Source organism: Rhododendron vialii, chromosome 7a (genome assembly GCF_030253575.1).
Source record: "Rhododendron vialii isolate Sample 1 chromosome 7a, ASM3025357v1".
Classification (NCBI taxonomy): Eukaryota; Viridiplantae; Streptophyta; class Magnoliopsida; order Ericales; family Ericaceae; genus Rhododendron; species Rhododendron vialii.
In genome coordinates this window covers 38354068-38380631 of record NC_080563.1, presented here as the reverse complement: position 1 = coordinate 38380631, position 26564 = coordinate 38354068, and the positions used below count along the sequence as shown (strand labels likewise).

The 26564-nt window shown below is 40.5% G+C and overlaps 5 protein-coding genes across 7 annotated transcripts; 3 read left to right on the top strand and 2 right to left on the bottom strand.

Moving 5' to 3' along the window:
• Positions 1–3785: 3785 nt before the first annotated feature.
• LOC131333282 (uncharacterized) lies at positions 3786–6241 on the top strand. Its single transcript, XM_058367739.1, has 2 exons — positions 3786–5717; positions 5813–6241. The coding sequence occupies exons 1-2, from the start codon at positions 3890–3892 to the stop codon at positions 5920–5922; spliced, it is 1938 nt and encodes a 645-aa protein (XP_058223722.1). The 5' UTR covers positions 3786–3889; the 3' UTR covers positions 5923–6241.
• A 1986-nt stretch (positions 6242–8227) lies between these two features.
• Positions 8228–14232, bottom strand: LOC131333866 (uncharacterized). Of its 2 annotated transcripts, none has more exons than XM_058368652.1 (5): positions 13912–14232; positions 13017–13131; positions 11833–12471; positions 11534–11720; positions 8228–8722 (listed from the first exon to the last, which is right to left on the bottom strand). In XM_058368652.1, exons 1-5 carry the CDS (start codon positions 13986–13988, stop codon positions 8697–8699), a joined length of 1044 nt encoding a protein of 347 aa, XP_058224635.1. In that variant the 5' UTR covers positions 13989–14232; the 3' UTR covers positions 8228–8696. The 2 variants fall into 2 exon arrangements, with proteins under 2 accessions (XP_058224635.1, XP_058224636.1); XM_058368653.1 differs by having other exon boundaries at positions 13901–14229.
• Positions 14233–15309: 1077 nt separating this feature from the next.
• LOC131333865 (protein arginine N-methyltransferase 2) lies at positions 15310–18337 on the top strand. The gene is made up of 3 exons (XM_058368651.1): positions 15310–15651; positions 16836–17231; positions 17964–18337. The coding sequence occupies exons 1-3, from the start codon at positions 15378–15380 to the stop codon at positions 18275–18277; spliced, it is 984 nt and encodes a 327-aa protein (XP_058224634.1). The 5' UTR covers positions 15310–15377; the 3' UTR covers positions 18278–18337.
• Positions 18338–19877: 1540 nt separating this feature from the next.
• LOC131332992 (glycine-rich protein 5-like) lies at positions 19878–20624 on the top strand. The gene is made up of 2 exons (XM_058367294.1): positions 19878–20499; positions 20542–20624. Exons 1-2 carry the CDS (start codon positions 19878–19880, stop codon positions 20622–20624), a joined length of 705 nt encoding a protein of 234 aa, XP_058223277.1.
• Positions 20625–22019: 1395 nt separating this feature from the next.
• LOC131333864 (acyl-CoA-binding domain-containing protein 5-like) lies at positions 22020–26264 on the bottom strand. Of its 2 annotated transcripts, XM_058368650.1 has the most exons (5): positions 24396–26264; positions 23238–23343; positions 23028–23128; positions 22785–22856; positions 22020–22350 (listed from the first exon to the last, which is right to left on the bottom strand). In XM_058368650.1, exons 1-4 carry the CDS (start codon positions 26048–26050, stop codon positions 22820–22822), a joined length of 1899 nt encoding a protein of 632 aa, XP_058224633.1. In that variant the 5' UTR covers positions 26051–26264; the 3' UTR covers positions 22020–22350; positions 22785–22819. The 2 variants fall into 2 exon arrangements, 1 of the variants encoding a protein (XP_058224633.1); XR_009201946.1 differs by lacking the exons at positions 22020–22350; positions 22785–22856 and having other exon boundaries at positions 23029–23128; positions 23238–23396.
• Between the last annotated feature and the right edge of the window lie 300 nt (positions 26265–26564).

Sequence of the window (26564 nt, the reverse complement as noted above, 5' to 3'; positions counted from 1 at the left end):
CCCTCAAGCTACTCACAAGCAGCTTAAAGGCCTAGAATGTTCTTGTTTGGCAAACATGGGTATGCTGCTCACTAGCACCTTTCAACATGAAGCAAGGCCAAGAACAGGTGGCGTACATGCAGCCCTTGGAGCTGTTGGTGAATGACTCATGCAGACCTAAGCAAGCTGCACACAAGCAGCTCATTCAGGTCTGGTTAATCCTTTGTTTCTTGATTCTTCTTTCATAAGGAATCAAGTTTAGAGGAATTGAGGGCCCACAAGAGATAGAGGAAATAAAATGGTAGAAAGGCCTGAAAAAGTATTGGTCTTCAGCAGTGGTGGGCCCAGAAGGAGTCCATTCAAGCAGTAGCTTGAGTATTGAAGCAGTTCAAATAGCCTGGATGTTGCAGGAGCTGAAATTCTTTTTGCCCTTTTACAAAGTTTTATACAAGAAAGAAGGATTTCTCAGGCCTTTGCCGTTTTCTTAGAGTAAAAGGAACATTTTGGTCAGGGAGCAACCCCTCATTTGAGCATTTCGAAGCTGCTCAAGCCTAAGCCTCTGCTAGAAGGCCACATGGCAGCCATGCATCGAAGCATTTGAAGCAGCTGAAGGCCTGAAGACCCTATAAATTACAGAGTTGAAGGCCTTGGCAAAGGTCCACGACCATCAAGCCCACGACTTATCCAATTTATCTTTCAATTATCTTTACTTTCTCGTTCAATCTAGCCAAGCCTAGATTTTATTTCATTTCCTTGTAACCAGACTTTGTTAAACCGTTAATAAAGTCCTTTTAATTCTGTTTTAGGCCTTGTTCTACTTTTATCTCCATTTTTCATAGGGTTAGGAAATACTAAGTCCTTATCCCGCAAAGGCAAACCACGAACCTTCTCACGGTCTCCTCCCTTAGGCCGTGCATTTTCGTTCGATTAGAAGTCAGATTGAGGCTTCCAGGCCTTGATACAAATTTGGGCAGCAATCCTGCCCTGGCACGCCCACGCTACTCTAGCCGATTTGGTTTTTGCACTTTTTGTGGAGAAACAAGTTCATGATAAGAAATGATTTTCATACTTCTCTCTTATCTATTTGCACTCGTTTCTTTGTCTTTATCCATACGGAATTATCAAATTGCCCCTCACATGTAAAAAGTGAAGGTAGGAGTAAGGCTAGTTTTGTAATTTCACATGCATAATAACAAAACAAAAAAATGAGTGGATGAGTGTAAAAGGGCAGCGTGGAAATCATGCATTTACCTACATGATTTAATTTGTCACGTATTATTTTACTTCATTTCTAACAATTTGTGCAACTATTTATTCCGGTCAATCTCGAATGAAGTGTTATGAATTATTTTCACCAGTTACGAAAATGTTTACTGCCCATTACAAATTACACACATTTAATATATATAGTTGGGAGAGTCTTGTTTGTCCTTATAGCCTGTGTTGAAGTTCAACTATGCATATGCTTCTTACAAACACAAACACTGGAGTGTGTTTTTTCTAGAAATTTGAAGAACCCTAACACAGGATCTAGGATACAGTAATAGAGAAAATAAAGAAAATCGAAAGCGCGGACAGAAAAGAATGCTAGAGACTCAGAGTTATACTTCAGACGAGTGTATACGTCTGTCATTTTAGTTGTTTCTTTATGTTGATAAAAAGGACGGCATGCACTACATGTGCGCATTTTTACATACGATTGGCGTGGAAATAACTTTTGTGACACGGCTTCACAAAATATGTTCAAACTGAAAGGGGTTGGGTTGTTGACTGGGATGTTGGAGGAGGTATTTTTGTCAAGCATGTGGGTCCCACAGTGCCGTCCCAGCCAGTCCAGCTTCTGAGTATTGCTAGAGTTCAGTTCAGTCTCGAAAGAACGTCCTGTGCACCAGGTACGATTTTCGTTGTACATCACGATGACAAGTTGGAAATATAGTTTTCTTTCCCGTCCTAAAGATCTTGCTTCACGGACTTTTAATAGGTAACGTTTAATTCCCACAATGTTGTAACGAAATTGTATTGCTTACGAATGACCTGAAAATGACCAATCTAATTGTAAGTCATCACTGCTTAGTTACCTAAAAAAACAACTCATCACAGCTTTCTGGATTAATTCTAGTTACTGTTACCCTTTCTAATGGTTGTTGTGAAGTAAGTTTTTTCCCCTTGGGTTTGCCAATGGTTAATTTGATGCCTCCTAATGCAGACTCACTTCTGCCTATTTTCCTGTCTCGAGCTTGTCTTCAAAGGGGATTGAATCAGGCATGTGTTAATCGCAACCATTTCCTGCTGTTGGAGCCTAGTCTTCGTTAGCTGTCGACTAAACATGACCAGTCTTCGGCTGATAAGAGTAATGTGGAAAACACGTACTGAAGCCTCTTTACCAGCTTGGACATTGTTAATTCAGTTGCTAAAACTTCCAGGCTAAAAAATCGTTCAAATTCAAAATTGAAGAAGAAAAAAACTTTAACAGCTCACCTGGTGTATTGTGTGATCATCAACTTAGAAATTAGTACAATTATGCAACACGCGGATGGGTTTTTGGGAAGGAATAAAACAAAACTTAATCATGCATCGCGACAGAAACCAGATGTCTTCCCAGGGACTACGCCACGCTGAATCATCATGACAGTAGGATAGGTAGCTAGGGGAAGATTTTTCAGGACAATCACCAATACTTAATGGAGATAATTTAGGTTTAAACCTACTTTTCATGCTTTCCATCGCCATATTGTATTCTTGTTTCGTAGCCGCATATTCTTGAGACCTTCCCCACATGCACGGAACTGTTTTTATTACTCCATTCCTGCCTTCTGTTCTCTGCTTTGCAACTTGTGTGGTACTATTTGTTTGAAGAAAATAACATTCGCAAACGCCAGGGACCACAGCATTACCTCTAGTTTGCAGGGACAGTGTCCCAATTTCAAGTTGTGGTCCCAAAAGGGGAGATGTAGTTCCAGGCTAATCAGCATTACTTCTGATTATAAACATGTAATATTTCCCTGACATAGACAGATTGAATCCAATATGCTAATGCATTCGGGGGGTTTTTTGCCGGTACTTTGGAATGAATATGCTAATGTATTCAAGCCCATGTGTGTTTGGGTAACTCTACCTAGGGAAGCTTAGCTAGCATTAGACCCCTTGACCAAATTACCCAAAGCCAGTATTGGATTCTAGACAGCATCCTGACAAAATTTGCATAGAAAACAGTTCTACTGTTAAGGATTTTTCTTTTTCTACCCTTTATCAGTCTGAGGTTTTACTGTTGATTTGGTAGATTTGTGGGAGAGTTTGCTTAATAAGAACACAAAAGGCTTGTGTCCAAAAATGGTATATAAAGGAAGTGGTAACATGAGGGTGTGAATGTGGCAGGCACTAATAACAGAAGACAAAAAAGATAAGATAAACAAACACAAGCATTGATATTTTAAGAAATCTTTATGATAAAGCTCAAGTTGGTTATTAACTTAAAAGATAAGTCTGCATCCCTTTGATTTTTTTTTACTGTGAAAATTCTCTTGTGGTTGTTTATACAATGATAGAAGTACCTATGTAATCCTCAATCCATCGGGGCATGGGTGGGGAGGACTAAAGACAGACGTAACCATTGGCAATGTATGCACAAAGTAGGTGCTCTCAAAACGTTTTTAAAATAGCGCCCCTTGTGGTTGTTAATGAAAGGACAAAAAATAAATGCAGTCTTTCTCTTGGAAGAAAAGAAAGGGCAGAATTTAAAAAGGAAAAGTTGTTTTTGAAACTATTATAAAACTCTTCCTCGTGCGCCGTTAGGAAACATTCCACCACTCGGCCAATTCCACTAACCTTCATTTAGCTTTACATCTTTACATGTAAACCCTAATCCTAATCCCAGCCCAAAATTCTGGAGTAAATCTATTTTCACTCCACCATGAACTTGCATAAGAAAAAGGAGAAACTGCCCATCCCCCTTACTAGTACCACAGCCAATAGTATGCAGCAGCCCAAAGAGACTTGCACTAACCTTAACTGTTTCTTCTGCCTTATGAAGGAACCTGAGTCCTCAATAAGGAGAGAAGGACTTGCAAACTGTTTCAAGGAAATGCCTTTCACCAACGACCATGAACACGTTTTGGTCCTAAGCGGATTATGGAACATCGCCATGACTCAACCGGATGATCCAGAGTTTCCATCTCTCGGCATCTTTAATTGCATGGCCAGTCTAATCCACAGGGGTCTCATCGACAGAGATTGGCTTCTTAGGGACCAAAACCTATATATTCCCTATTATGCAGCTCATGTTATAGGCTCCTACACCATGAACAAGGTTGAGTTTGCCGAAAAAGCAGTGGACTCAGGAGTGATCCCTCCACTGATGGAGCTTTTCAGAGGAAAAATGAGTTGGGTTGAGCAAAGGGTTGCAGTTAGAGCCCTTGGACACTTGGCAAGCTACGAAAGCACGTTTGAGTCTGTGGCAAAGTATGAAGAAGAGTTGGTCAACTTAGCCATGAATTTGGCCTCCAACTGTCTTGAAGTGGTATATGTTAATTATGTAGGTGTGAAGGATAAGAGCAAGAGGTTGAATTACCACTGTGATTTGCTTACTAGAGGGGTTGGAGGAATGGAAATGGAGAACCGAAAGGCTGAGGAATGGGCTAGCCAAATCCAGTGCTGGTCTCTCTATCTTCTCAACTGCTTTGCCATTAAAGAGAGATCCATAAATCTCATGTCTGAGAAAGAGTTCCTTGAGGACTTGTGTGGAATGTGGGGTGGGTTGGTGAATCACAGCTCAGCCGCGGGGGTTGGACTCATTAGAATCTTGTGTTACACTGAAGTTGGAAGAAAAAGAATTTCAGAATCACCAGAAGTCATAGAGAAACTCTGTAATCTCTCTAGATCTTCAGATGATTGGCAGTATATGGGGATTGATTGTCTTCGGTTACTTCTAAATGATGCGGATACAAGAAACAAAGTCATCCATACTGCCACTTTGTGTCTTGCGGACTTGATTGAGATTCGGACACTCGGAGGAAAAACAAACATTGGTGAAGCGATTGCAAAGGCACTGCTCACGGATTTCAGACAAACAAAATCGAAAATTGTGGACAGTAGAGTTGAGAGAGCACTAGAAGAAATATGGGATATGAAGGTGGAGAGGAGAAGGAAAGAGAAGAGGTTGTCTAGTGAGAACGTTGAGGAGAAAAGGGTTTTGGTTAGCCTGATAAAACAGCAAGGGAACCATAGCTTTTCGGTAGGAGAAATCGAAGAGGCTTTGTTGAAGTATACAGAAGGTTTAGAGTTGTGTCCAATGAGGTTGAGAAAAGATAGAATTGTTTTGTACAGTAATAGAGCTCAGTGTCATTTGCTGCTTAATGATCCTGATTCTGCCATTAGCGACACAACAAGAGCTCTTTCCCTTTCTACCCCTGTCAACTCTCATAGTAAAAGCCTGTGGAGAAGATCTCAGGCTTATGACATGAAAGGGTTGGCCAAAGAAAGCTTAATGGACTGCTTAATGTTCGTAAACAGATTCATAGGTTCAGAAACAACAAAGCATGTTAAAATCCCATACTACGCGGCACGCATGATTACCAAGCAGATGGAAATTTCATGGCTTTTTGCCATCGCACAATCAAAGACAGCAAGCGATCACATGGATAAAGCAAAACAAGCAGACGGTGATAATGAGGCTAGCAGCAACGAGGATTCAAACTTTGAAATGTTGAGAATGATGACAAAGAACAAGGCTTTCGCGACAGGTAATTAACTCTGTCAACCTAATTTTTTAATTTGTGTAATAGAAGATTTATGGAAGTTTTGATGCATGTGTTGATGACTGTTCACTCTTTTTCAGGTTTGTCAACCATTGTAGAAGAACCTTTGATCAGAAAGAGTGGAAGTGGCAGGGGAAAGTTGGAAAGATCCAAGGAAAGAAAGAATGCTGCCTTGGCTGTATCACAGTAAGTCAAAAATGAAGTTTTAGTAACAAATTCTAGTTGCAGCTTCGATTAGAGTAGTTTAGTACAGCCAATTCATGCTTGCTTTTTGGCTGTTCATGTGATGGGCAAGTTTTGATCCTATGGTAGACTCTTCGAAATGTATGAAGTGTCAGGTGTTGTTGGACACCCAACACTTCAGTACATGTTTGGGATGTATCTAGCATTTTTAGTTATCGTTTCGTCTCTACTGCAGAACGATGCATAAAAACTCTTATACTATGCATGAAATGATCTTTAGCACCTGGTAAATTCATTTTACCATAAAAAGTAGGAAACCATTCAGATTGAGTACTTTGCAGTGTCCCAGCCGTATCCTTGACATGAGAATTAAATGAACCCGATGCTTAAATACATTATCGTTCTCAATACCTGTATCCAATTCGATGTAACATAAATCATTCAGGTGTAAAGAATGCACAATTCATCTCTCTTTTTAACTCTACTTTGAAGGTGGAAAATGGTAACATGGTAAGGGTTATCAATTTGAAATGATTGGAACACCTTCATCACATGCAAGCATATTAACAAAGGTAGCCAGGACCACAAATCCATATTCACTATAAAACCATTTTAGTACACAAAGTTTCCATTGTAGTAGTACCTTAATTCCGGGACTTGATTTTCTGAATTTAAATATGGATTTGAATTGGTTTTGTTTTTGGATTTACTGGTTAAAAGTTAAAACTTTAAAGAAGAGAATGTTGCAAGTGGACTGCAGTTGATGCCTCCTTTATACTCCCATGTACATGGGTAGGGTTCGATTCTCGTAAGCACCCATCTCCCTCCCCAAGTCCCCTAGGATAGAGTAGATTAGGATTAGGATTAACGAATGGAAAAAAAGAAAGAAGAAGAGAATGTTGATCCATATTAGCTCTGTGTAGACTAATACTTAGAAGTTTGCTTGGTGAAATCATGGTGATAGTTGTTACATTATTATTCAGTAATGCCATCCAAACATTACAAGCAACATTTGGTATCTGGCCGTATTGAGTGTGGTTGCAAGTTCCGTACTCTCACTCTCAAGGGAGAGGTCTTGAGTTGGAGTTCTCATGGAGGAGGTGTTCGACTCCCGTCGTAACTAGTAATTCCTAACATCCTACCGTATGGAAAAAAAAAAAAAACACTCTCAAATACTCTTATTCTTAATTCTTTTTGTCTTTTTTCTTTTTTCCCTGTGGTTGTTTTGCTAGTTTGCTTTATTTGTAGACCTAATAACATGACAAAGCCAATGGTTAGGTTAGGCACATTTGCACCAAGACAATATTAAAACACCCGAAATATTTGACTATTGTTGCACCTTTCCAATTTTCTTATCGCATTTATGGATTCTATCACTCATTCATTGGAGAAATATACATATAAAACTGGTAGGTTAGATTAGGCGCAATATCCTTCTCAGCAAATATGTTTTTATTTAAAGAAACGAAGGTCCTATGTCTAGGGTTGATAAACATACCAACCTGCTCGTGTTTGTTCGTTAAAAGTTCATTCAAGATAAATTTGTTTATGTAACAAATCAAGCTTAGAACATTTTTTTCAAATTGTATACTAAAAAATTCAACCTTCTCGAGATTGGCTCGTGTTTTGGTCGATTAAAGCTCGGTCGAGATAGACTCATCTCATAAACCAGCTACTCAATAAGCTTTCAAACCAAGCTTGAAAAACTAACTACTCAGCTCATTCTGCTCGTTTATCACCCTACTTCACCCTACTTATGTCCACCGAATATTCACCTAGAATGATGTTATATTAGTGTAGGTACAAAGCTAGTGTATAATAATTCTAAATGTTAGGCCGCGAATCAAAGGAAGAGCAAGCCACCATTTGGAAAAATCAAATTCGAAACTTCAAACCACTAAAGATTATCCGGAGCTTAAAGGTATCATACCAATTAAGTTTGCCAATACCAGTAGATACCACAAACAAGCAAAACCATGGTATTATGGCAAATTTGGGCAAAATTGTTTGGTCTGGCACAGCATAAGCCGCAAAAAAGAAATCAGGATGGGGGACGCGGCCGTGCACCCCCTCTCTACACCGTGTAAAACGGCCGATCCGGCCATTCATCTCAATATGGACGACTCGGATTGAATCCGAGCACGTACAAATCTAAAGCGTCCATTACTCGATTAAGATCCGAACCGTTGATTGCCGAGATAAACGGCCAGATTAACCGCTCCACAGAGAGATGCTCATTAGCATCCCCATTCCGTGAAAATCACCACTACTACAAACCTTTTTTCCCCATTGCAATCACCAAGAGAATAAAATAACGGAACGACTGACAGATGAATAATAAAATAAAGTTCAATATGCCACATCTGTAACTTTATGATCACAAACTACAAGCAGCCCCATTACAAGAAAAATAAAACTATACAAGACCTGGCAAGTGCCAAAAAATATAGGTCTTTCTTTTGTTACATTTTCTGAAGGAACACAACCCTAGACCAACATTCTCAGCCACCACCTTGGGGTTGACAAGGGAATACAACACAATTTTGCTGGTCAAAAAATCAAAATTGGGAGATATATTAAAAATTTGGATAGGATATTAATACAGCGCCATTAACTTCCAAGTATTACCGTTATATGGCATAACATAGAAGATAACACACCTACATTCATCAGGTGTCAGCATTAAGACCAGTAACACCTTCTGTTTTTTTCCGGACCTTCACATTCCCAGATACCGCTATCAATAACAAAATGGTCAATGATGAATCGGCTTCTGCTCCCTTAAATTGCCTGAAATGCAATCAAAACTGCAAAGAGGACCATGTCCAGGATAAGCCTCCAAAAGAAAATTGGTTAAAGACAATTACAGCACCGCTCTCATGAGACTGATTAAAGACGCCATAAATAAGCTTTCATGGGAAACAGAAGCACTACCATAGTACAGTGTTCTAAAACAAGGAATTAATCGGCGATTAATCACCGATTAATAGCTGGTGGGGCCTATCCGATTAGGTCCGAGTAACAATTAATCGCCAATTACTAATTAATATGCACCGATTAATTGCCGATTAATCCGATTAATGGCTCAAAGGTGGCCGACCGCCCGACTAGCGCCGAGCGACTTTTAGTACATTGCCATAGTACCATCAGAAAATAACGAACTTCACCAGCTTAACACTTGAAGATGTGAATAAGACTTTAACATGTCAGGATGACATTTCAATCTTGATGGCAGTAATTACAAGTTAAATTGCAACATTTGGAAATGGCTAGATACAAGTACAACCATTCTTATCACAAACTATGCATAGGCAGAACAAATCATCATACAATGCGGAATAACTGATTAGTTACCAATACAGCAATACGGGTTCTAGTTACGGATAACCAGAAGGTACAAAAGTTTGGTGGAGGAATAGAGGTACTTTGTATATAGGTAAAGTTCAGGCCACATAAGCCACCATGTGGGCGTGGCAAGGTAATGTTTCTCAGCTACTATGGAGGACCACAACATCATCCCTACAAAGGAACCTCGACTACTCCCTCAGTCCCTTTTGGGCCTTTTCTTCTCATATCAAAAACCACACTTTTCAAGGAAACAGTAGTTCTAGCTTTTCTAATTTACTCTGTTAGATCATTTTCGGTCATCTGAAAATTTTATAATCTTGTACTTCATAAGATCACCTACCGGGAAGAATAGTGAAAAAAAGGTATGAAGTGGATGTATTTATAGGAGGGTACGAACTACAAAGCATGGCCAAGGCACAAGTCCCACAAAGGACCAAGAAACTTGATTTAACTCTTCGCTTTAACCTCCAGGGAATCTAACCTAACGGTGTGGCACCCCAGGAAATCTAACCAACAGATGTGGCACCCCATGGCCACAAAACTTAGCCCAACAGGCTCCCGAGGCTCTAAATCTATCCTAGAACAAGATGCCATAGACAAGGGTAAGGCCAAAAAAAATGGAGGATAAAACGCACTTTGAAGCAATGCTTAACCAAAGATACCGCACTAGCATATAGAAAGTCAAAAATCCTCTGGATTGGGCCCAGGATTTAGTCCAAGACCTAGGCACCGCATTCATTGACCTCTATACCTGGTCTTGGGAATCTCATGGCTTAACCCAGAAGGAAGCATACAAGAGACACATCCTATCACCCGAAAAATGCCACTGAATCCGGGCCTTTAAGTAGGATGAATGCAGGGGTACACGCTCCTACAACTCACGAGCTCCGGTAAACTTGAGCCAAAAGTAAAGCTCTATCTGGCAGACTTCAATTAATAATCATGCAACAGAAAACCGGTAACCTATTTAGGACTTCATAGTTTGTAGCTTCTTACAAAGAAACAAAAGGAGAGATTTTGAACATTAATGTATGGGAATTTGGGGGCCAATTTGGCTGTAAGCATTGTGAACAGTACCTAACATAGTAAGTTAGGCTGTTGCTAGGTTATTTATATGAATTACAGAAACACATCGCGTCGCAAAGTAGGCTTGTATGAGGAAACAAAGGCTAAGCATACCGGGTTGAGCTTTGGAAGGCTTGAATGATGCTACATCGGAGATCTAATAAGATAACTAGAATCATAGCACAGCTCATGAGAGACGTATCCAAGACTATTTAAAAAAGAAGCACCAACTATCATGAAAGTGCCCAAGTGAATGTCTGACCAAACTAATCATAAATAAAACCACTACAGCAAACAAACTTGATGATACATGGTTTTAGTTGGCCCTAAACTGGCCCAGCTTAACACCAATCAACATACAGATTTAGTGAAAACCTTGTCTGCTGCTGTGACATAAGGAAACCCATTTGAGGAACTGAAAACCACAGGCTGTCAAAGAAAACTCGAGCTATTCTCTGTACAGTGATTTCCCAATTGCGCTAATGGTTCAACTTCCTTAAGGAGGCAAATCATTTTCTAGTTTTTCAGTACTATATTCACAGAAGGTTTTCCTCCAGTTTTCAACAAAAAACAGAATGATATCAGTGGATAATGAAACCCACATGCTGGAAGTTTAAGCCTGCCCCTCATGATTTGAAGAACTATTCAAGATCTGTTCTCAGGCCAGAATAGCAGTTACACCGACAGGAGAAATGAGTACCAATTCTTGTACTGAAGGCCCAAAGAAATGCAGAACCTATACATCCAAGAACCGAAAAATGGTAGTGCCTGGAGAAGGAGAAGACTAGCGAGAAGAGGAACCTAATTATAATCCGTGATTTTCGGTCAGTTTTAATAGAACTCCACAATTGCAGAATCTATCTCTGTATAAAGCATCTGTTAATTATCATATAACCCAAAAAACAAAAACACAAGATGACCAAGTAACTGGCTTATACCAATCAGACATGCATAAGGTTATATGCACAACTATATGCTTAATAATATGCATACATATATACATATTTATAGAAGCACTAGGCAAATAATTGAACTGCTCAGATAATTTCAGACGCATTTTAAACCTTGCAAGCAATTTGCAAGCTGCATGAAAAAAAGAATATTGTGAAAAGGACTTAACAAAATACTACACTCCCATAAACAGACAAATGATCAATCTAAGGGGAAAAAAAGGCAAGATAAGGTAAGACTTCAAGCAAGCTCACCAATCAGGCCAAGAAGTAGAACAATTGAAAAGACCACTTGAAGGGGCCGACGATACTGCATCTGATACTGAGACCTTTGAAGGAGTCTCTGAACAGCTCCATACCAACCATACAGTTGCTTGTTGTCATAACAATCATCGCATCCAGCAAGGCAACTCTTACTTCTTTCATAACATGCATCAATGCCCTTTGAAGAAAAAGCAGGATTATAAGGGTTGGCAACATACAACGTTCCACATGGAAACCAACAGGCAAATCCAAAAATGTATTTCAAGAATAAAAAGAAGATGAATAGTCACCCTCGTCAATTGCTGAGGTTGTGATAACATAGAGTCAGCTTCTTGGTGGTGATCTGTATTTTTCAACTTCCTGTACCCATTCTTCGGCCACTTCAACTTAGAAGCATTTTCCAACGTACTAAGCAACCCTAAGCTGGGTACCTTTCGAGGAGGTGGCACAACATGTCCATTGGCCGAATTATGGGGGAAAACATCATCAGGAACTGCAATCTTCCAGGCTTCAATATCAGCACTTGCGCTTGCTGTCCTGCGATGTCCAGGCAACTTCTCCTCCCTATCCTCCACGAAATTCCTCTCCACCGAATGTCTTGAATTCTTTGCACAATCTTGCGCTAATTCCTTATCAGCCTTTTGAAGGTTCGCTGATTGTTCAGTCCTGATGTCAATATTTGCAAAGCTTTTGTCCATGCTAACTGATGGTCCCGAAAGAAACAATGCAAGCTCGTTGCATTCCCCTTCATCCAAACGCACCCACGGCAAAGGTGGCTTGCCATTTGAAATAGCTGATTTGTGCAAGGAACTTTCAATCTTTGAAATCTGGCTCTCAATTGCAGTAACAAAATTGTGATGCCTCTCTTTCGCATCATCAGACGAGCTATTAGCGTAACTAGACTTGACAGCACGTTCCAATTCCTCCAACTGCATTGATTGCCGAACAGCAATTCATAATCATTAGGCATGATATCACAAACCCCTTGTTCCCGCAACACACACAAATAGACGCAGCTGCCCAAGTACTTTAGGGAGGTAATTTGACCACCCTCAACAGGGGAGAATATATGTAACAAAAATAGTCGCGTGATGACTTCTTTTTAATATACATTTAACCACCCTTAAAAGCTAATGAATACTCTAATGCCATGCAATTTTCACGCAAACTTATAGAAGTTGAAATCCTAACCAACTCATTGTTCCCAACACCAATTTAACATGAATCCAACTCATTGCATAACTAATTTCCACAGCCCACACCACCATTCATAGCCAAAGAAAAATATTTGGCTAGTAAGCATTGAAAGAGACGTAAACGATAGCATGCTACAATTCTTTTGCCATCACGCAAGGATTTCAATAATCAAATTCATCAAGGTAAATTAGGATTTTCTACGTATTTCCAATGCTTTTCTCGCTGCCATTAATATATACTCAAAACAAACATCAATATGCAGAGAGAATGGGATGACCTGCCATTTGGTGGTGCCGAGGGTAGTACGTACATCCCTACGAAGTTCTTCTGAATTCCATATGCCAGACGAGTCTTTCATTGAGTGAATCCACGTTCTATAAGTCGATTCCATCCTACAAGACATTGATATACAGTAAATAGTTACTAGGAAGACTCAAACTTAGCATCAACAGCAAGTCATGTTAAACTACGTTATTTTGAATCTACCGGTAGAAGGTACTCCTCTCCTAACATTACTCGTTTAGACTTCTAAATGAGTTGGTCATTAATAATTTCAGAAATTTCACATGGTCTGAGAGCAAACAATTAGGGTTGCTAAACGAACGAGCCCAAAAGTTGATTGTTCAAACGCTTAAATATGTTCAAGCTTCGCTTGTTAATAACTTACAAGGTTAGCCAATCTCAAACAATTGAGCCGATCACGACCTAATATCAAGTAGCTTAAATTTTCTAAATATCACAAGTCGGACGAGTTGCTAAGTCTAACGAGCCGAATAGTCAGCTTGTTTGAGGTTGGTTTTGAAAACTTAACGAGCAGAGCATCAACAAAATGTTGAAGTTCGGTTAGTTTACGCAGCAAACCGTCTCCAACAAACTTTTAACAACCTACCACGAACTCACACTCCTGCAGTTCGGTTCATTATGAACCCCACAAACAATAGATACTGCAATCAATAGATTCTATTCTCGAACCTCGCAACCATCAAATAACTAAAAATTCCTACACATGTTTGAATGCTTACAAGGAGACTTAGGCCCAACGGGCAACACAAAAGTCACAAGATACGCGTCTAAATGTTCTTCCAGATCTACGAATGAATAAGATCGAATAACGAAATTGAGAAATCAAAAGATTAATAAACCCTAGGTGGGCAAACAGACCGTGTGTATACCTATCAGCAGATTCCTGAACCTCTTCCGCTGCGGAGAAGAACGGATCCTTCTCCCACCGATCAAAATTCGACGCCATCCTTTTAATACCAAAAGCTCTTTTTCTTCCACCAAAACTACAAAAATCTCAGGTAATTCAACCAGAAATCAAAACCCTAACTATGAAATTGTATCATAGAAGCGTCGATTTCCCAAAAATTCATCGGTAGTGCGTTGGAATCTCAATGTGCGTGTCCTCGTAGATTGCGCGCGTGCGAGGAGAGAGAGAGGGGAGGGAGGAGAGGGGCGCGAGGAAGACAGAGAATGTGGGGTAGGAAAATATAATTGTGAGGTAGTTGGGGACTTTTTGGGGAAAATGAGTTTAACTGTGGGAGTTGAGAAATTTTTGGTTGCTCGGTGGGTACCACGTCACGTCACCCGGAGACGTGGTGTCCGAGCAATATATTTAGACCATCCAAAAATGTATTAAACAGTCTAAATTAAAATACTTTCTCCAACACTCTCTCTTCTCTTTCTCTTTACTTTTTCTCTCTTCAAAACCGAATCGTTCAAAACTGAAATGAACAGGCCGAATGCGCCGAGCGATACCACCACGTAATATCCGCTCGGCGCTGAAAATCCTCTCTTGGGAGTTATTGTGAGGATTGGATGGCGGCTTTTAGGTGTGCTCACCGTGTGCGGTCAAAATTGATGTGCAATAGGATTAGGACTGCATAACAGAAGTACAGTATCTGGAAATCACGGTGCTTCTTTTGTGCTGAAATTATCTGTATCCATGTATTTTGAGTCGTTGGATTGCGTCAAGAAATGTTAAATTGAATGTCGATAAAGTTGTTTATGATACATCAAATTTTGCTTAAGAAACCAAACCGAAAAAAGATAAATTAACTATTGTTTCAGAATTCAGCCATTAATTTTTAAACAAAGTTGGACGTATCATAAATACTCTTACCGATATCCAATTAAACTTATTTTTTAAGAAACCCTAAATAAATAATTCTAAATAAAATAAGCGGTTTCAATCATTTTTTAATCCGAAACAGATCTAAAATAGATATAGGAAAGACCTTTTGACACAGATAAATTTATACAGATCATGCACATAAATTTTTGTGGGATTCATCTCGGGTCTTACAAAAATAATCCAAACCGCTCATCTTTTGTAAAATATTCTTTTTAAGTTTGTGAAAAAGAATTAGTTGTAACGGATAACAATAGGAGTTTTTTCAGAAATCGTAAAACTATGATTTCTGAAAAAATCCTTATCGACATCCGTTTGAGTTATTTTTTTCCCTAGAATACCCTAAAAAATAATTTAAAAAAGATGCACGGTCCGGATTATTTGTGTAGTACCTGATATGGCCCCACAAAATGTATCTGCACCGTATGTGTGAAAAAATTCTGTGCACCGCTCCCCTACCAAAACCAGGGTTCTGCATACGTTCCAACATTCCGAGCGTGCGCCGACATGGACGACGGGGAGCTACTCTGCGAGGCGGCGAGAAGCGGCGACACCGAAAAGGCGAACACCCTAATAGAAGCCGGAGCAGAGGTTTCGTTCTTCGACGGCGACGGATTAACCCCTCTGATGCACGCCGCCAAGCACGGCCACGCCGCCGTGGTCAAGCGCCTCCTCGAAGCCGGCGCTCCCTGGAACGCCCTCTCGCCTTCCAACCTCTCCGCCGGCGACTTCGCCATGGACTCCGGCCACCAGGATGCCTTCGACCTCCTCCTCAATGCCGGTTCGTGATTGCGCTTTCTTCCTTCCCTCCTTTCCTTTTTTGGTAATGCATAGTGTCTCAGGTCAGCTTGCACATCTCGGACTTATCCATACCGCCCCTCCCATCACACGCATATGCGGGTGAGGTGGCCCCCAAGAGTTGTTGCTGACGAGAATGAGAATCGAACCTTAGATGTTAGGATGGAGCAAATACTTAAGTCTCAAGTCAAGACCGTCAGGCCAACCCCTTAGGGTTCTTCATGTGTCGCATTTCTGGAAATACAATAATAGAGCTGCAGTTGAGTACACAGCCCCTTGGGGTTGAAGGATTTGATAAGAAAAGAAAGGATTAGAGTTTATCGTCAAATCATCACTCATTGCATTGAGTAATTTGGTGACAAATGGAGAGAAATGTACAAAATTGATTTTTTTTTCTTTTGCCCCTTTTTCAGCGGTGAGATTTGATGAGAAATTGCTCCCCTTTCTTATCAGCATTTTCCCACAATCCAAATGGGCTGTTTTACAGCCCCATTGGATTGACCTGACTTGGTAAGAGAATAAAAGAAATGATTGAGTGTTTTTGCGAGAAATGTGCCAAATTGGTATATTTTGATTTGTTCCTTTGTCTTTAATTGATTCGGTGAGATAGGGTTCCGAATGCACTGTAATTATGGGTTTTAGTTGGTTAAAAACTTGAGCTTGAAATTTTGTTTCAAGCTTTATTTGTTTATCAGTTGAGCTTAAACCTAGCTGATAATCTCTTTTCACTCGATAGTTTGCTTTTCCAATTTTTTCAGAACTTATCGAGCAGAGCGCTAGATAGTTTTAGTTGAAAATGTAATGAGACTTTAAGAATATGCTTGAGCTTGGTGTATTTATGTCACACGCCAAGCGTGAATGAGCTTTCGACAATTCGATCTTCAGTAGTTTGCTTCATTTGATTGCCCTTTAACAATAATTGAACAATTAAACGTGTCAAAGGAACTGACATTGTTGCCTTCCACAATTTCACTAGTTTTACCCTTTGGGGTCAAGGTCTTTGCACCAGCTTGTTTCAAATTGCCTACCCTTGGTGCTGAAGATAAGTTCATGAATATACGGATAATCTGTGATTCTACTACTTTTATTTTCTATGTACATATCAATTGCTCAGGAACCATTGCAAGTAGTTTCTGTTTTCTCATTTTCTAACATAATATTATATAGGGATACAAGCTGAGTTGATCCTTGGAACCATTGCAAGGAGAGCAAATCCAGGTGGGGATCCTAATGGTGACTACTTGGAGGATAGAGTTAGTTTTAGTGAGGATAAGCTGATGGACTCTGAAAGTAAGGCTGTCATGATGGCTTGGGAGAAGCCATTGATGGAGGCGCATGCAAAAGCTGTTTGTTCAGGAGGTGGGCACATACTGAACATTGGATTTGGAATGGGGCTTGTGGATACTGCCATTCAACAATATGCACCAGTTGCTCACACCATTGTTGAAGCTCACCCAGAGGTCTATGACCGTATGCTTCATTCTGGTTGGGGGGAGAAGGAGAATGTGAAGATAATATTGGGCCGCTGGCAGGATGTCCTTCCTCAGCTTGAATCTTATGATGGTAAGACAAGATTCAGTTGCCGTTATATTATATACGTATGAAAACATGGATATTTACTTTTACATTAAAAAAAAGGGGAGGGGGGGGAAAGCATATCGGGGATGAGGCACTTGAATAAAGAGACTAAGGAAATGCTGCAGTGGCAGTGGTTTAATAATGTATGGGAAGACTCTCTCTTTTTTATAAAGCAAGGTGTCATGGGCCAGCTTACGCGCACCTCGGACTAATCCCAACAGCCCCGCCCACAGCCATTTCACGCACTTATACATGGGGGTTAGGTGGCCCCAAGAGTTGCTGGCAAGGAGTATCGAACCTAAGACCTTAGGAGGGAGCAAACCCCCAAGTCCCAGGCCAAGACCTCTTGGCCAACCCCTTGGGGTTGCTCTAAGACTAGTTTAGCTTCCTACCTACCTGCTGTATGTCTTAGCCTCTGAAATCTTCTCTATTTGCAGGTGAGAATCCTTATGAATGCTTTCTCTAAAATAGTTATGCACTTATGTTACTCATCTAGCTAATTGTTAACAGAGTGGCCACTCACTTCAACTGACTGACCTAAGAAAGTTGATCCCAACTACTTGGATGGCTAAAAATCATTCTTGTTTAGACCTCTACATAATTTGCTACCTTGAGTTATTAGTGAAAACAATAGCTGATTGGGTGTTGGTATGCCCTGCACTTTGGCTAACTGTCAATGTTCTAGCACTTTGTAATTGTTGGTCTCATTTGGTTCAGGTATTTTCTTTGACACTTACGGAGAGTATTATGAAGATATGAGAGAATTCCACCAGCAACTTCCTTTGTTGTTGAAACCTGGAGGGATCTACTCATTTTTCAACGGCCTTTGTGGGGGTAATGCCTTTTTTCATGTTGTGTACTGTCAATTAGTTTCTCTGGAGCTTGAGAGTTTGGGTTATTCCACACAGTTAATACCCTTACCTGTAAAGGATTGTTTGGGAGAAGAAGTCTGGAAGGGTGTGAAACACAAATATTGGCAGTTGGACACATATTACCTCCCTGTTTGTCAGTCTATACAGGATTCTGAATGATGTTTGGATTCATACTACTTGTTTCTTGATGTTCTGTATGATTAATCATCGTTTAGACCATTCAGTCTCTTTTAGTACTTATAGTATTTGCAGATTCAAGATTGGATGGATAGGGAAAAGAGGAAATCACCCTTGAGTAAACTTGTGCTATATTTGATGTCTTACACGTCAGTGTATGATCTTGTGAGTACATGCTCAGGACGTTAGTGGACTTTGATTTTACTCATCAAAAATAATTAGAGTGCACATTATTCGTCAATAATGGCATTAATTTTGTGCGATGAAGCAATGACACTCCTAGAGATGGTTGTATCTCTGTCAGACACTCTGGGACATGCGTCACGCTGGCACATAGGGACATGTATTGGACATGCCACGTGGCATGTTCATTAAAGTCTAACCTTTTAAATAGTGGGACACGTCACATGGCCTGTTCATTAAAGTTCATTTTAGCAGCACAAGCAGCTCTAGCTGGTGGGTAGTGGAATATGATTACTAAATGGGTGTTCTATTTTGTTTGGAAGCAAGCTCATGAACGATTAATGAGTTATAATCATGAATTGAAGCATACTGTCATTGTTTACAGCTGATAGGTTGCTTTCATTAAAATGCATTGGGTGAGTGGTTGAGTTATAATCATGAATTGAAGCATAGTGTCATTGTTTACAGCTGATACATTGCTTTCATTAAAATGCACTGGGTGTGTGGTGTATTCTCTTAGCCTACTCAGATGGCTTTCAACGCTATCCTTTCCAAGATCACAAATGTTCTGAATTATTTCTCAATACTAGCCACAAAATGGTTTTACAAAACCAATTATCTGTTCTATTGTTTATCTTGGACCTCTTGGTTAATCTTGTTCAGTTGCGTGTTTAAATTAGTGTACAGACCAGTTTTCATCTTTTACTTTCCTGCTCCACATCAAACCCAGTTTTGAAAGCCAGTTTTGTGCAAATCTAGCAGTGAAGCAGAATGTCTGGCGAAATACCAGTTTGGTAGCTCCCCATTCTCCATAGTCCACTCCTTGATGTTGCTATCACCGCCACCTAGTCCTGTGATTCTCTTTTCATAAAGTTTTCACTCTAAAGATGCGTCGGCAGTCGGGTGATGGAATGTAACTTTAGAACCCCGGAAATTAAGCGAGAAATCAATTGGACACATTCCTATGCCATACATTCCAGGCCTCTATTCCATGTTATGCCCCTCATTCTAAAGTGCAATGCATACCACATGACATTATCACCAGGAAGATAATACTTCCTCACCAGAGTGGTCATGCAAACTGCCATCACCACCAGAAGCATTTCGCACATGTTGGCTCATCATGCATGAACACTCTCTGTGTCTGTGATCATCCCCCCACCACTCCCAGTCACGCAGACTACAAGCTATATAAAATGATATGTGTAGCATCAGAGGACCGTCACCACCTCCCAACCTTAAATTCCTTCTTTTATCTGCATATTTTTCATGCTTTCTCTTTAATTTTTTTTAGCTCTTAATTATTATTATATTTGAAAGGTTGCGTATAAGTAAGTGATTGTGTTCCTCTTGAGGATGTAACTTCTTGCACTTTGCAAGTACTAAAAAGGGGGGATTCATGGGAAGAAATACTGTAGTTTTTTGGGGTCTCGTTTTCTCTGTCTTGGTGCTTTTGGGGCTGTTTGATTATGTTGCTGTTGAAGCTACTAGAGAGGGGATGCTTTTGTACCATGAGAGACACAATGGTCTTGACGATTTGCAGGAAAATAGGTACAGGGTAGATGCTACCTATGGAGGGTCTGCACCAGGTGGCAGTGGGGGAGGATCAGGTGCGGGTGGTGCTTCGGGTTATGGTTCTGGTGGTGTGGGAGGGGGTGGAGGGGGAGGAATTGGCAGTGGAGGTGGAGGAGGGGCTGGCTGTGGGGGTTATGGTAGTAGAGGTGGCGTTGGTGGGGGTGGGGACTCTGGGATTGGCCAAGGTGGTGGCTATGGTAGTGGAGGTGGCGTTGGTGGGGGCGGGGGAGGTGGGGGCTCGGGGATTGGCCAAGGTGGTGGTTATGGTGGTGGTAATGGTGGAGGGTTTCGTGTTGGCGGTGGTAATGGAGGCGGGTTTGGCGGTGGCTACGGGCCAGGTGTTGGAGGGGGTACAGGAGGAGGAAGTGGGATGGGCTCTGGATCAGGCCCAGGATATGGCAGTGGCAACGGCGCTGGCGCTGGCGCTGGTGGTGGTGGTGGTGGTGGTGGTGGTGGTGGTGGTGGAGGCTCTAGTGGTGGTGGTGGAGGTTTCGGCGGCGGAAGTGGATCAGGGAGTGGTCCTGGGGACGGTAAAGGAGGCCCTTACCTTCCTCCTGGCAAAAGCCACTGATATTACTAACCTAGTAGCCTTATTAGCATTAGGATAGATTAAGGAGGTGAATAAGGAGCGATTTTCTCCTATTTATAAATGTTATATTAACAAGACCTAAAAAAATAAATGTTTTATTTCCTATCTTTCCTTATCTGTCATGTTAGACAATTCAAAGTTTCCAATATGGGAAAAAAAAATCTGTTTATTTTCAGTTTGTCGGATTTGTTGTCAACATTAATTTGAAGTTTCGGCTTGTCGTAGCAGATAGCGGTTGAAAGGTCGTGGTCAGTGCTGTTCATTGAGAATACATTCGATCAATATTTCAATTTGACAAGGCCAATAACAAATATACAGTATAAATGATCTTTTTTTCAACGTTCTCCTAATGATCAAGGGTTGAGACTTGAGTTCGAAACCAGGACAAATATACAGTACAAATGATCTTTTTTGAGGCTAGTTGAAGTGCGTGTAAGTTAACCGGACACTTAGTTATAAAAAATATTGATCATTTTTATCATCACCGCATTGATTTCAAGGATAGAGCTAAGGGGACTAGGAGGTGGCCATCGTCTAACAATATCAAAACACTCATTTACTTTACTAGTAATAAATTCCGAGTTACAAAGCATATTTACTTTAAAAGTTAATGGGCCCTTTGTAAATCAAAATTTAATTACAATGCTGTTGGTATAAAACGATTAGGCTGAACAATTTAAGAGTTTGTGTTAGATGACGACATAGCTTAGGTTCAAAAGATCAACTCCACGACAGGATGAGTTAAACAATTATACTAAGATTGTTGTTAAAGCATCTTACATGGGGAGCCATTTTGGGAGCCAAATTCATATTTTTTTGGCTTCAAAAAATATGGAAAGTCACTTTGGGAGCCAAAAAATAACTTGGCCATTTCTTTCGAGGGTTGTGATCTTATAGCTCTTGGAAGCAATCCAATTGCTCTGATATGTGGGAACGGCAACAAGTGGTAGCGGCCAAATAATGGCTTTAAGTACCGTAGAGCACTTTTTACCAAATTTTGACAAAATATAACACTATAACAAACCAAAAAATGGCTTCGGTTCCTATAAAATGACCAGTACCATTGAAGATGCTATCTTAGCATCTCAAAAGCAACGCCCTAAAAATTTTAAGCTCAAGTAAGAGAACCTACAAAGCTACAACAGCTTTCATGACATTGTCCACATACTAAGATTTAGCTTTCTTGTACTACTTCCTTTCCTCATAATGAAACGTGAGGGGAGATCATAACCCCAAAAATAATTTCAGATCAAATACTGGCATTATTGGCATACCTACTTGGATTCCTTTCACAAAATTCCTGCTACAAATTTTTATCGAAAATTTGGACCATTAATGGAAAACGAATCCAACCATACAATAAGCATAACCACAGGATTAAAATAAGAGCAACCATCAGTTATTTACTTACTAATTCGTGATGGATCTTTGGAGAGACAAATGACTTGTATACACGTATATGCAGCATTCACAACCATATTCATAGACATCCCACGTCGGGAGAAATCAAATTCAAATACAGAACAATAGAAAACTAAAACGAAGAACAATGGAAATGGCACGACAGCTAGCAATACTTTTACTAATCACACACTCCTTGTGCTTGGCAGGATGAACTAGTCTTCCTCCTTGTGATGCAAAGGCAGAAGAATAAACCCATGTCAGGGGAAATCAACAAGCAACCCAATGCTTATTATCAATCTTTGTCCTGAAACATTGCAAAGGCCAAGTTAAATAAAGTTAACTTGTGTGATTTAACTTATTTACTGCTCTATCTACACATGATTTCTCAAGAAAACCAACAGAAAGTCAAGATTAGAAAAGAAAAAATAAACTTTATGCGATAACGTATAAAAATGCAGCAGAAATAAGAGAGACTATGGAAAAGTAGTGCACAACATTGAAAATTCAAAGGGTAATGAACCAAGTTCGCGCATTTTGCATGACAAGAAGATTGACTGACACCAATTGTTAAAGAGTCCCAACCTAGGACGAGGCTTTCTTGAGTTCGGGTATAGAGGAATGGATACAATGATACTGCTGTGTCGTCTATATCCGAGGGAACAAAATATTGTTTTCCAAACCACCAACATTGTAAATCTAGATCACCAGTAGATGTGGAAGCAAGATAGACGAACTTACAATTATCCCTTTATTTACAGAGTTCGAGCCCCCAGTCATACACCTCCATCAGCGCCATAATCTTCCAATTCTCTGCAGGAGAGGCAAAAAGAGAAAGGGAAAATGACGTAAAAAATGCAATGACAAGAAAAACACAATATAATCACCAAACCGAGAGAGAGAGAGAGAGAGAGAGCTAGGGGACCAAATTTAGCTCTGACCAAAAGTCAAGTCTAACTAATATGAATACGCGAATAAGGTTACCTTTTCTTTGTAGAATGATGTTGACTGTGCAGATCGGTGCTTATTTCACGAGATGGAGCAGCATGTATTCCAGATTCTAAAGAGTCTGCACAATCATCTCCCTGTCGAATGAATTGCATCCAAGTTGGTGCATGAGCCACTCATTCTGAGACACTGATTTAAGTCATTGGAATGTAGGAGAACCATACATTTCTACACAGAAATACTTACAGATGATTTTCCTTCCATCCATCCTGGAACTTTATCTGAAAGTAAGGCAATATACTGCTCCCTAGCAACCTCTGGATCCATGTTCCCCATCCTTTGCCACGCATTCCTTCAACAACGTAACCAGTACCGTCCATCACTCACACATAGCAGCTGTCAACCCTGTTATTATAACTAGCAATCAAACTTCACCCTGAAATTTGTTCGAGGGCATGACCTAATGTTTTTGTTCATTCAGTACATCTTTCCAGATTTCCAAAGTTCTAAGAGTACTTATGTGTGGTCTTTTTCAAACCTAAGTTTCACTGTTCTAAATCTAGACACTAGTGCACAGAGGCAGTCTTTAACTTGTCTGCAAACCAGATGACTAAGGAAAACGATTACTAGATTTAAAGGGTGGAAGACTATGTTCAAAGTTAAAGCATGCTGGGAAACTCAGAATATCTCTCCAACTTTCTGTTCAAAAGGAAGACCATTTGAATTCTACTCTTTCTGCTTGGCAGCATTTTAAAGTGATTAATTGCTAGCCCTGTAGTTAGGCATTTTTAGAGCATTTCATAACCATTTTATTTGTCCGTTTAGATGCCTGGTTTCTGGACTAAAATCTCCTTACATGGCATCATTACAGCTAAATTAACTGGAACTAATGAATTGGTCTTGTTAAAAGTAAAAAGAGTTGGTGAAGACCGGAACAGAACAAGGGAGGATGTGGAAATGTATCATTCTCTGTTTGACAACATTCCCAACATGATCATAGCAAATAGTTATTCCTTGTTTCCATTTTTGCCTTTGTGTATTGTTTATTTCATTTGCCTCATATTTCTTATCATCGAGGAATGTGCTTTTAAAGCCTTAACAGATAGTTACAGAAGTTGTATCTACCTCAATGTCATAAGAGGAATATGATTTTAAAGTTTAAACCCATAACGGATAGTTACAGAAATTACACCTACCTCAATGGCTATCTATAGATGAACACTATTTTTCCCCCATTGCAGGTTGAGTTGATGTCTTTCTCTTACACCACCCAATACATCTAAATTGAGCAAATTATATTTTCCTACACAAATTGACAAGCATACATATCCAAAAGAAAAAAAACATTGAACAAAACAATTCCAATCATTAAGAATACCACTCCATTGTAGGAAAGTTTCATACCATTTGGCACGGGAAGAGATCTTAATCGCCATGGGTTGAGGCTCATGACAAGGCCCTTCCATGGCAACCTTATGAAGCCCATACAACTGCATCTGAACATCACTACCCATACTCGACAACCGGTCATCCTTTCCCCCACTGGCAACATACTTAGCAGCTGCAGCAAAAACCTCACCCAACTCGCTCCTCTCAATCCCCTCCCAATCATCATCTTCCTCACCACCAACCGATTTCTCCTCCTTTACATCTCCCTTATTCAATCCCCCTTCAATCCCACTCTCCACATCACTAACCTTAGCATCTTGAGCGACTGCAATGTCATCAATCGCTGACCCACTATCAATCTTACAACCAGCATCCGCATTCTCAACAATGGTTCCTTCGAAACCCAAAACATCCATTTCATTTCCTTCCTTAACAACATTTTCAACATCACCCACATCCCCATCCGCGTTCTTGACGATTTTTCCTTCAAATACCAAATCAGCCATTGGGCTTCCTTCCTTAACCACACTCTCAACATCATCCGCCTCTTTTCCACCTTCCTCGTCAATCAATCCATCCAAATCAGTCACCAAACCCTCTTCCTTATTCTCACTCTCAATATCATCACCCTTTATTCTCTCACATCTTTTTCCAATATCACCCGCATCTTCTTTCTCATTTCCTTCGTTAACATCATCCGCCTCTTTTCTCTCACCCCCTTCCTTCCCACCCAATCCATCCCAATTAGTCCCTCCATCACCTTCCTTAACAACCCTTTCAACATCATCCGCCTCTCTTCCCTCACCACCCTCCTCAACAACCAAACCATCTAAACTAGTCACTACCCCTTCCTTAGTAGTTTCAACACCATCCCCCTCTTTTCCCTCACTACCTTCTTCCTCAACAACCAAACCATCCAAACTAGTCACTACCCCTTCTTCCTTAATAATAACACTTCCAACATCACCATCCTCTCTTCCCTCATTACCTTCTCTCTCAACAACCAAACCATCCAAACTAGTCATTACCCCTTCTTCCTTGATACTGACACTTTCAACATCATCCCCCACTTTTCCCTCACTACCTTCTCTCTCAACAACCAAACCATCCAAATTACCCACCAACCCTCCATCCTTAATTCCACCAACCCCAACGCCGCCCATACCCGCCGCCTCCCTCCCCAATTCTCCTTCCGACGCTCCCCCGACCTCCTCCACTACCTCAACCCTACCCTCCGCCTTTTCCTCAACAACCAATCCACCCAAATCAGCCACGTCATCCACTTCCTTAATCCCAACAACACCACCGACTGTCTCCACCGCCTTCGACTGTCCCTCCGTGGACCCCACTGGCACGCCTAATGCCTCAATCTGGCCAGAACGACACCGTTTCTCGTCAAAGGCTTCGAATTTATCTACTTTCTGAACGGATTCGTCGGCGAATCGGACTTTTCTCGTGCTTCTAGTACTGCTCTGGACTCTTAATCCTCCGTCGAACTTCTTCTCCTCCACGAGTACCATCTGTCCATCATGAACTGCGTCGTTCGATTCTTTCAACCCCAGGTCTCGTTTGGAGTCACCGGTGGTAGCTGTTGAGACGAGTTTGGCGAGGAAGAAGGAGAAGATGAGGGCAACAAACGCCGTAATAAACAGCTCCTGAACAAGCTCCATTTGAACGATTGTCAAAGATTATTACAAGAGGAAAGTGGAAAGAACGGACGAGAATTGGGAAGAAAGAGAGAGAGAGAGAGAGAGAGAGAGGAATGACGGATATAGAAGTACGGAGTAGTTCACACGCATAATAGAGCAAAGCATATTCTCATGCTTTCTTGGAGAAGGGGGTCTCCTGCGTATTTGATTGGCCTCGGTCTCAAGCCTCGTTTGGTTCCTGCCTCCCGGTTTATTTTAGTCACGTAGGCTCTGTTCCGCTAAAAATTTTACTATTTTTTAAATACTTATTTTTTGAAAAAAAAAGATACTATTTTTCGTTTTACGAGATACATCATTCTCTCATAATACGTCACTTTTAATTCAGAAAATAACTACGGAGTACTTATTTTTCTTAACGAAACGGAGCCTCAATGTACGCATGTGTGAAGAGTAAAAGTACGAGTACGAAACGTCCTTTGAAAACGTCCTAAATTAGCAGTAGTATTAAAATTTGTGACAACGAAGGATTGAGAAC

Coding starts and splice junctions, on each gene's coding strand:
- LOC131333282 (XM_058367739.1), top strand. CDS start 3,890: ATGAACTTGCATAAGAAAAAGGAGAAACTGCCCATCCCCCTTACTAGT. Junction 5,718..5,812: donor GAACAAGGCTTTCGCGACAG/GTAATTAACTCT, acceptor ACTCTTTTTCAG/GTTTGTCAACCATTGTAGAA.
- LOC131333866 (XM_058368652.1), bottom strand. CDS start 13,988: ATGGCGTCGAATTTTGATCGGTGGGAGAAGGATCCGTTCTTCTCCGCA. Junction 11,721..11,832: donor AACCTCAGCAATTGACGAGG/GTGACTATTCAT, acceptor TTTTCTTCAAAG/GGCATTGATGCATGTTATGA. Junction 8,723..11,533: donor TCTACTTCTTGGCCTGATTG/GTGAGCTTGCTT, acceptor TCCTCTTTGCAG/TTTTGATTGCATTTCAGGCA.
- LOC131333865 (XM_058368651.1), top strand. CDS start 15,378: ATGGACGACGGGGAGCTACTCTGCGAGGCGGCGAGAAGCGGCGACACC. Junction 15,652..16,835: donor CGACCTCCTCCTCAATGCCG/GTTCGTGATTGC, acceptor AATATTATATAG/GGATACAAGCTGAGTTGATC. Junction 17,232..17,963: donor TCAGCTTGAATCTTATGATG/GTAAGACAAGAT, acceptor CATTTGGTTCAG/GTATTTTCTTTGACACTTAC.
- LOC131332992 (XM_058367294.1), top strand. CDS start 19,878: ATGGGAAGAAATACTGTAGTTTTTTGGGGTCTCGTTTTCTCTGTCTTG. Junction 20,500..20,541: donor TGGTGGTGGTGGTGGTGGTG/GTGGTGGTGGTG, acceptor GTGGTGGTGGAG/GTTTCGGCGGCGGAAGTGGA.
- LOC131333864 (XM_058368650.1), bottom strand. CDS start 26,050: ATGGAGCTTGTTCAGGAGCTGTTTATTACGGCGTTTGTTGCCCTCATC. Junction 23,344..24,395: donor ATCTCTTCCCGTGCCAAATG/GTATGAAACTTT, acceptor ACGTTGTTGAAG/GAATGCGTGGCAAAGGATGG. Junction 22,857..23,027: donor CATCATTCTACAAAGAAAAG/GTAACCTTATTC, acceptor CCTCTCCTGCAG/AGAATTGGAAGATTATGGCG.